We start from the raw sequence: 9,012 nt of genomic DNA on the forward strand, positions 1-9,012 counted from the left end.
TGTTCTGTTAAACAAATAATTATTAAGCCCCTTCTGTATGCTAAGTGCCTGCAGTCTAATGGATTTTTAGAGGAGAATTTCCAGTCACAGAGGGAAATGAAGCAAACTTACACTTCCTGACGGCCGGTTACAACCTCAACTGCCTTATCCACCGTGACAAGTGTCTCTAGTGCTCATGCAGCCACCTCTTCTGTCTCTGAGCTTGTTTTTCTTCTGCTTTTTTATGAGCTCATGCTTGAGAAATGAGAAAAAACTCACACTTTTTCACAGGGAAATGAGATAAAGCTCAAGCCAGCCCATTTTCTATTATGACACCAACAGTAACCATCGCGATGGAAAGACGTTTAACCTTCTGCCTGAAATGAGTTACACGAGGGCATTCGTTTGTTTTTTCCTTTTTTTTTTTTTTTTTTTGCGGTACGCGGGCCTCTTACTGTTGTGGCCTCTCCCGTTGCGGAGCACAGGCTCCGGACGCACAGGCTGAGCGGCCATGGCTCATGGGCCCAGCCGCGTGGCATGTGGGAATCTTCCCGGACCGGGGCACGAACCCGCGTCCCCTGCATCGGCAGGCGGACGCTCAACCGCTGCGCCACCAGGGAAGCCCATCCGTTTTGGGTTTTTAAGCCGTGGGATGTTTTGCGACGACCAGAAGAAATTGTGGTCTAGGGCTGCTTCGTGAATATTCCTGAAAGTGTTCACGTTTGTCAGCAATTCATTTTCATTCAGCATTTCCCAAAGCCTGTTTTGCAGAATGCCAGCCAGCAGGGACCGGGGCACAGAGCATCCCCGTCAAATGAGTTTGGGGGATGCTGCCCGTCGGTGCCTGCTGGCACCCCGAGCGCGTGCAGCCCTGACCTTGCAGGAAAGACCCCCCTCGCTTTGGCTTCATGTCCACACGCCCCACGCGTTTTTGTCCTGCCTGTTAGCCCGTCCGCGCCGAGCCTGGGGGGCGTCACATGGTGAAGGAGGACGGGCTGTCGTTGTCCGCGGTCTCGCTGTTCTGCCGGGAGGTGAGGGTGTCCGAGTGCAGCCGGGAGCACGAGAAGCCCAGCGACTTCTGCCTCCTCTTCACGCACCACAGGTCCTTCGTGATCTTCAGAAAGTAGCTTCTAAACTTCTGACCGACGAAGGCATAGAGCACCGGGTTGAGGCAGCAGTGCAGGAAAGCCAGGACCTCGGTGACGTTCCTGGTGTAGCCCAGCAGCCTCTCGCTGCTGCACGAGCGGTCCGTCCTGCCCAGGTTGACGGCGGTCACGAGAAGCACCATGTTATGTGGGATCTGGCAAGCCAGAAAGACAAGGACCACGGCTATGATCACGCGGATGGCTCTGTGCCTTTTGGAATTCTGAGCTTGAATTAAGGTCTTGACAATAAACATGTAGCAAAATATCATAAACACCAGCGGGATGAAGAAGCCGAACAGGAGCTGCAGTCCCAGCACCAGCAGCTTCCACCGGATTGGCTCGGAGACGGTGTGGTACCTGGGCTCGCAGACGTCGCTGCCTTGCAGCTTGTATTTCTGGTTGAACATGAAGGTCGAGCTGGAGATGAAGATCGACACCACCCACACGACCAAACAGATCATCCTGTGGTGGGCCAAGGCTCTGGACCGGAGCCGGAAGGACCTGGTGGCCTGCACGATAGCGATGTAGCGGTCCAGGCTGATGCAGGTCAGGAGCAGCATCCCACAGTTAAAGTTGATGGCGTAGATGCCCCGGGTCAGTTTGCACATGATGTTGCTGAAGACCCACTCGCCAGTAGCGTGGTTGACGGCCCAGAACGGGAGGGTAAGGACGAAGAGGATGTCTGCGACGGCCATGTTCAGGAGATAAACGTCTGTCATGGACTTGGCTTTCTTATAAAAAGCAAAGGTGACCACCACCAAAATATTGCCCAGGAGGCCAGAGACACATATCAAGGAGTAAGCGAGTGGCACAAATAGCCCAGAGAACTTTCTGACCTCCTGCAAGGAACATAGAAAGCTATCAACATCGAGTGAGTAATCTGAACTATTAGCCAACCCAAAATAATCCTCATTGGCATCGTAGATGTTGGTGGAATTCATGGGTTCCTGGAAAGTGAACAAAGATAGAGTTAGCAGTAGTGTCATTTTCAAGGAGAACGATTGACTGAAATTATACTCCCAACCAAAATAAAAAAGATGCTCAAATTATACCTCAATAAAGATGTTTAAAAAAAAAAGTATAGTGACAACATCAAATGCTGGCGAGTACGTAGAAAAATTATATCATGTCACTGGTGGGAAAATAAAATGGTTTAGCCACTCTGGAAAAAAAAAAAAAAAAAAAAGATGCTCACCTCTCTCATGGTGGTGCTTGATCTGGGCAGAGTGTCCGGGCCTGGACTAGAAGGGGAGTGGATTTTCAACTCCTCTGGCTCAGCGGAAAGAATAGGAGAGAAGTGAATCTAAGGAGGAAAGAAAGCAAAATGCATTACAGTTAAGTGTTCTCAGAGAGCCAGAGAATTAAGGAAATAGATTTCTTCCCATTTCAACACAAAGAGTGCACAGCGCACTATTTTACACAGAAATATTCATTTAGAGCTGGTGTCAGCAACCTCTTTCTGTAAAAGGCCAGATGGTAAATATGTTAGGATCTTCAGGTCCTGTCGTCTCTGACACAGCTACTCAGATCTGCGGGTGCAGTGTGAAGGCAGCTACAGACAGCTACACAAATGAGTGGGCGGACCAGACATGGTACCGTGGGCTGTGATTTGCCCATCCCTGATCTAGAGCATAAAAAAGGGCGATATCAGCAAAACCACAGATCTGATCTGCAGAAAAACCTTCCGCAAAATTCAAATTAATTACATTCACAGGAGTCCACTGAACAAAACCTATAGAAGTGTAGATGTTGCTAGGATACTTATAATTGATAGTCCTAGCCTGAAAATATTATATATAATATTAAAGGCTGGGTATATATTTATGGTTTTATATATATAATCCTGAAAAGCCACAGATACGTCCCATGGACAGTCTAGCTAACGACCACTAATCTACTGGGGCAAACACATCATACTCCTCAGAAACCAGAGTTTGGGAAGGAAGGTTCAGGTCGGCGTGGTTAGGGAAGGCTCTGCGGACAGGCCCACTCTGGGTCCTTGGAGAACAGGTCACCTGCAGGTGACCGCTCTGGCTGAAAAGGAATACTGAGCGCTGCGTGTTTGTGAAACGGTGTGACCAGCCTGGTCGGGTCAGCCTGACTACAGTCCAAACAACCTTGATGGACCATGTGACATGCTGGGAACGCCAAGAGGGGTGACACGGGGTCCAGGCTCAAGAAATTCACCAGGAGACTAAGAAAGGATGGAGCTGGAGTCTCAGCACGCAGGACTCTGAAATCTATCATTTGAAACAAACAGGAAGGAAGGAAGGATTCTTTGCTCTCCCCATCCTCACTCATCCTTCTTTGCTTGGTGTTGTTCATCATCCTGCTTTATCATCCAGCCGCACCCCCGGCAAAATCCCTGTCCTGGAATCCTGATACTCCTGTGAAATGCACACTCACTCTCCTCCTTCAGCTCCCCCCTTGCCATGTGGCCCAGCAAGGTCAAGAAGACGAAGGAACAGCAGAGATGCGGGCCTCAGAGGCTCAGACAGGAAGGAGAAATGTGTCCCATAACCCATCTACCTGCACCAAGTCAGTCCCCACCTCCAGAGTCAACACTGACATCTGGCGGAAGCCTTCGGTGGATCACAGAGGTCACCCTGAAGGATTTTCTGAACATACTTCTTGTATCATTTGATTCTCCCGCTGTTGCTTCCCAATCACAGATCAGGTGGGCTGAACCCACTCCTTCCCGGATGCCTGGACACTGAGTGTTCGCTGCCGCTCCGGTCGCTGCTGTGCACACAGGACTGCAGGGAGGCTGGGCTCCCCTCTGCACTTTTGCAATTGCCTGCAAGTGTAGAGTTCTAATGGGCACTTCAGAGCATGCAGAAGATGCATAATACAGAGCTTCTGTGCTGCGAAAGCATATTGAGGAAGTGGACCCGTCGATCAGATTATCCGATTAAACGTATCAATCAAAACTCAAGACTTGTGCTTCCAGCCATGATGGATTAACAGAGACCAAATGCACCTTACGCATTAAACAACCAAGAAAGCCTGTAAAATGCAGTAAATCACAGTTTACAGACATCACAGGACTATGGTCCCCGACAGGAGACCAGTGAAGTGGGCAATGGTCTGAGCTCTGCGAAGCCCCCAGCTCTCAAGGGGAGCAGTTCCCAAGTGCAGAGCAGGGGGGTAACCCAGAGAATGGCCCTCTTGCTGAGTTGAGGAGACTGGGACCAGAATTCAGGGAGAACGGGCGGCTGGGAGAGGAGGCCCTTCACACAGAAAAACGAGGAGACCAGCAGAGTGGTGTCCCTAACGGGAAGCGACACGCGACTGGGGGAAGAACCACCAGAAAGGATGGGCAGCGGGGCTCACAGTGTCCTCCCAGGCTGGAAATAGCTCTCCCATGGCCAGATCGCTGTTGCAACAGAAATCAGTCGATAGCCTCCCTCACGTTAAACTTTATTCTTTTAGCCCATCCAGCCACTCTCCCCCACATATATATATATATTTTTTTTTTTCTTCTTGCTTAACTGCCATTTGAAAATGATCGTTTTCTGGTTAGAATTGAACTGTGCACCTGGTGTTTACTTCTTGGAGAAAACACTCCCTAACAACCCCTCCCTTTGTGAGCCTTCTTCATTCCAGAAAGAAGGTCATGGCACGATAGCCTCAAGGACCACCAGAGCCCATCCCGGGACCACCTGACGCCAGCTTTGATGGTTCTGAGACTTTGCTGAAGTCAAGAAGAATGTGCCGCTTGACCCTTGTCTGCCGCCCGATTTCCCACCCGAGGCTACAGAGCCTTTCCTCCTCTCAAGGGAGGGCACTAGCCTGCTGTGGCCCCCTTTGCCTGGCAAAGCAATAAAGGCACTCTTTTCTACTTCACCCAAAACTCTGTCTCCGCATTTCTACTCGGCACCAGTAAAGAGAGGCGGGGTTTCGGCATCAGTGGCAACCATGACCTTCCACATCCCAGGGCCCTGGGAGCGTCCTCAGGAGGGCGCCATCTTAGGAGTAACGGGGTTAAAATAATCTGACCTAAATGCTGCTCTGGACCTGCCGTCCAGAGCAAAGCCTGAGAGGAAGTCTCAAATGATCCATCTGATTCCAATAATACAACCACCTTCCAGAATAAAGCCCAAAATTATTTAAAGAAATAAACAAAATTCAGCCTTCAACATGTAAAACTCATAATGTCAGGCACCCAAACAAAAATTTCCAAACCACAGTAGATTGAATGTTTGCAGTTCCCCAAAATGTGTATGCTGAAGCTGAACCCCCAGTGTGATGGCAGGTAGAGACGGGGCCTCCCCCCACAATGGGATTCGTGCCCTTACAAGAAGAGACACCACAGGGCTTGCTTCCCTTCTCTGCTCTGCACCCCGTGGGGACACAGTGAGAAGACTGCAGACCAGGAAGCAAGGTTTCATCAGACCTGGATCCTCTGGGGCCTTGATCTTGGATTTCCCAACCCCTAGAACGTGAGAACTAAAATGTTTGTTGTTTCAGCAACAAACAACAATTTGTGGTAATTTGTTAGAGTAGCTCAAACTGACTAAAGCACAGACATTTAAAATAACAGAAGAGTGTGACCCATGATCTACACAGAGAAACAGAAAAATGACAGAGATGATAGAATCAGCACAAAAAGTTGCGCCAACAGCTACTGTAAATATACTCCATGTGATCAAGAAGGTAGAGGAAGGCATAGACGTGACGAGGAGTGTCATGAGAGATATAAAAAGACCTAAGAAAGGTCCTATAGATGAAATACACAATATGTCAAATGAAAATACATGGATTGGGGCACTTCCCTGGCAGTCCAGTGGTTAAGAATCCGCACTTCCACTGCAGGGGGCATGGGTTCGATCCCTGCTTGGGGAACTAAGATCCCACATGCCTCACGGTGCAGCAAAAAAAAAATAATAATAATAATAATACACTGATTAGGATTAACATCAGACTGGACACCAATGATGGACACAAATCAATTGTAATTCTGTGCCCCAGCAACATTTGGAAATTGAAACTGAAAAAAAAATCGTAACAGCATCAGAAAACATGAAATGAAATACTTATGAATACATCCACCAAGATGTATACATATCCTGAAAACTACAAAACACTGCTGAGAGAAATTAAATCATCTAACTTAATGGAAAGATATGTCATATGTAGGTTAAACAATTCAATATTGTTAAAATGTCGGTTCTCTCCAAACTGATCTACAGATACAACAAAACCCAAATCCAAATTGTGGCAAGGGTTCTTGTAGAAATTGACAAGGTAAATCTAAAGTTTATTAAGAAATTCAAGGGATTTAGAATAGCCAAAACAACTTTGAAAAAGAGAACAAAATTGTAGGACTCACAATACCTGATTTCAAGACTTACTGTAAGCTACAGCAATTATGACAGTGTGGTATTGGCAAGAGGATAGATTCATAGATCAATAGAACAGAATAAATACAGATTTTTAACTAAACTACCAAGGTTTAGTGGGAAAAACAGTCTTTTCAGTAAATGGTGCCCGAACAACTGGATATTCATGTATAAAAGTTGATCCAAACCCCTTATATCGCACCGTAGGCAAAAAAATAATTCAGAATAGCTTATAGAGCTGTATGTGAGAGCTAAAACCACAAAACATCTAGAAGAAGACATAGGAGAAAATCTTCACGCCCTTGGGAATGAAAGAGATTTCTTGTATAAATTGCTCAAGGCATGAACTGTTATAAAATTGATAAATTGTAACTGATCAGAATTTAAAACTTCTGCCCTTCGAAAGGCTTCAGAAAATGAAAAAGACCATTGCATGGGGAAAAAATTGTAAATTTATATCTGATCATTGTGGCCAGCATATTCAAAGAACCCTTACAACTCAATGTCAAGAAGACAAACAACTCAAGAAGAATCAGGCAAAAATTTTAAGTCGATTCCCCAAAGAAAATACATAGATGTATTTATAAGCACAAGAAAAGGCACTCCATGTCATTAATTATTAGGAAAATGCAAATTAAAACCGCAATAAGAAGTCGTTTCATGCTCACCAGACTGGCTAAAATCAGAAAGGCACACAAGACTGTGGAAGACGACGTGGAGCCTCGCGTGCTCACCAAAGTGGTGGGGACGCAGCACAGAGACCCGCTCTGAGAAAACAAGTCAAAGTCTCTCATAAGTTAAACACACACTTACCACGTGAACCACAGGTGACCCCTGCATGTTCACCCAGGAGAATGAAAATGAAAGACTTGTACTCAAAGGTTTATTCTTAACAGCCCCAAACTGGAAAGAACCCCAGTGCCCATCAGCTGGGGAACAGATGTGTAGATTGCTCCCCCTCCACACCTAGAACGCAGCCGGAAGATGAAGAGTGGCTACTGACGCCCGCTCCAAACACGTGAATTACAAAAGCATTTTTCTGGGTAAAGAATTCAAACATATAAGACCCATGTACTGCATTATTCCATTTATATGAAATTCTAGAAAAGGCAAAACAATAGTGGCAGGAACCAAGTCAGTGATTGCCGTGGGTGAGGGGTCGGAAGAAGAGACCGGCTGCGCCAGGCTCGGGGACTTTTTGTGGTGCGGGAGATGCTCCCTGTCAGGACGGTGACTGTTGTCAAAACCCACTGAAGGGTGTACTTCAAATTGGTGACGTTTATTGTTATAAATTATGCCTCAAAAAGCTAATAAAAATAATGTGCACACAGCTTGACACAAATGCGCTGATGCGGGGGACTTGTCCTCACTTGGGACTGAGCAGGTTGTGGAAGGTGTGTGGGAAGAAGGACTTTCAAGGACTCCAGAAGGAGGAAAAGGTACAGACTGAGGGAGGGGTGGGCTACAGGTGCGTGGGAAGGGGGCTGGGAGCAGAGCAGGAGGGGATACCACGGAAGCGGGGACACAGGGCTGCCGTGGAGACCACGCTGCTGGGGAGCTGTGCAGGGACTGAGCCCAGACGGAGTCCAGACCTGGGGAGGCAACATGGGTGCTGATGAGACGCAGCTGCGGGGTGCTGGGGTGTCAGGCCTTCATACCATATGGAGGTGGGGCTGGCAACGGTGGGAATGGCAGCCCAGTTATAATGAGGTAGGGGATGACCCAGCATCTTGGCCCAGCTGGAACCCCACTTAGGGGAGATACTTTTTAACCACACTGTGGTAGATAATGTTTTCTGAATTCAAATTGAATTCAGTTCCACCGATGTTTATGAGTATCTACTGAGGAGAAACAGAGGATGCCGAGATGCACTGAACGTCAGCTCCAGCTTCAAGAAGCTGTCAGGTAGACAAATCATTATAAAACGTGCAATACTAGCAACAATAGTGGGGTGTACAGAAAAACAAGGGGTTCCCTCTGGTGAGGAGAAGGCCAGGGTCAGGAAAGTCTTTGTCCTGAGTGTCGGCAGGAGCGTCTAAGCTGGTACCACAAGAAACCAGATATTCAGGCCATGCCGCCGGGGGGTGCGCTCCAAACAGAGACCTTAGAAGTTCGGTCTGAATTATGTCTATTCCTGAGACGTTATTTTAATTTCCTTTGATTTACTCTTATTTCTGACTAGAATGGCAGAATAAATCACAATAACCCAAATTTGTACGTTCTGCATCTTTCGGGGATAGTGTTACGTAACGGTTGGGTGTCAACCATCTAGAAATCTGCATGATGACGAACATGATGCTTCTGTGGTTGAGAATCAGTGTTCTCAGATCAGGCTGCTCCCAGGTTGACACATACGCGAGGCACTCACAGTCACTGGAAGTAACTCACCCTGCCCCAGACCACCATGTTCATTACAAAAATCATGTGAGTCGTCTGGAGGAAATTGTGCTGGTGACAGATTGGCATCAGGGGCACCACAACATGGAAAGAACCTTTCTTTTTTCCTCAAGTAAATTACCTCAAATCTCGAGCAGCAATAGTCAACT

The 9,012-nt window shown here is 47.3% G+C and overlaps 1 protein-coding gene across 1 annotated transcript; it reads right to left on the reverse strand.

Moving 5' to 3' along the window:
• Window positions 1-418: 418 nt before the first annotated feature.
• Window positions 419-2,505, reverse strand: CCR6 (C-C motif chemokine receptor 6). Its single transcript, XM_060030466.1, has 2 exons — window positions 2,320-2,505; window positions 419-2,071 (listed from the first exon to the last, which is right to left on the reverse strand). Exons 1-2 carry the CDS (start codon window positions 2,326-2,328, stop codon window positions 953-955), a joined length of 1,128 nt encoding a protein of 375 aa, XP_059886449.1. The 5' UTR covers window positions 2,329-2,505; the 3' UTR covers window positions 419-952.
• Between the last annotated feature and the right edge of the window lie 6,507 nt (window positions 2,506-9,012).

Source organism: Delphinus delphis, chromosome 14 (genome assembly GCF_949987515.2).
Source record: "Delphinus delphis chromosome 14, mDelDel1.2, whole genome shotgun sequence".
Classification (NCBI taxonomy): Eukaryota; Metazoa; Chordata; class Mammalia; order Artiodactyla; family Delphinidae; genus Delphinus; species Delphinus delphis.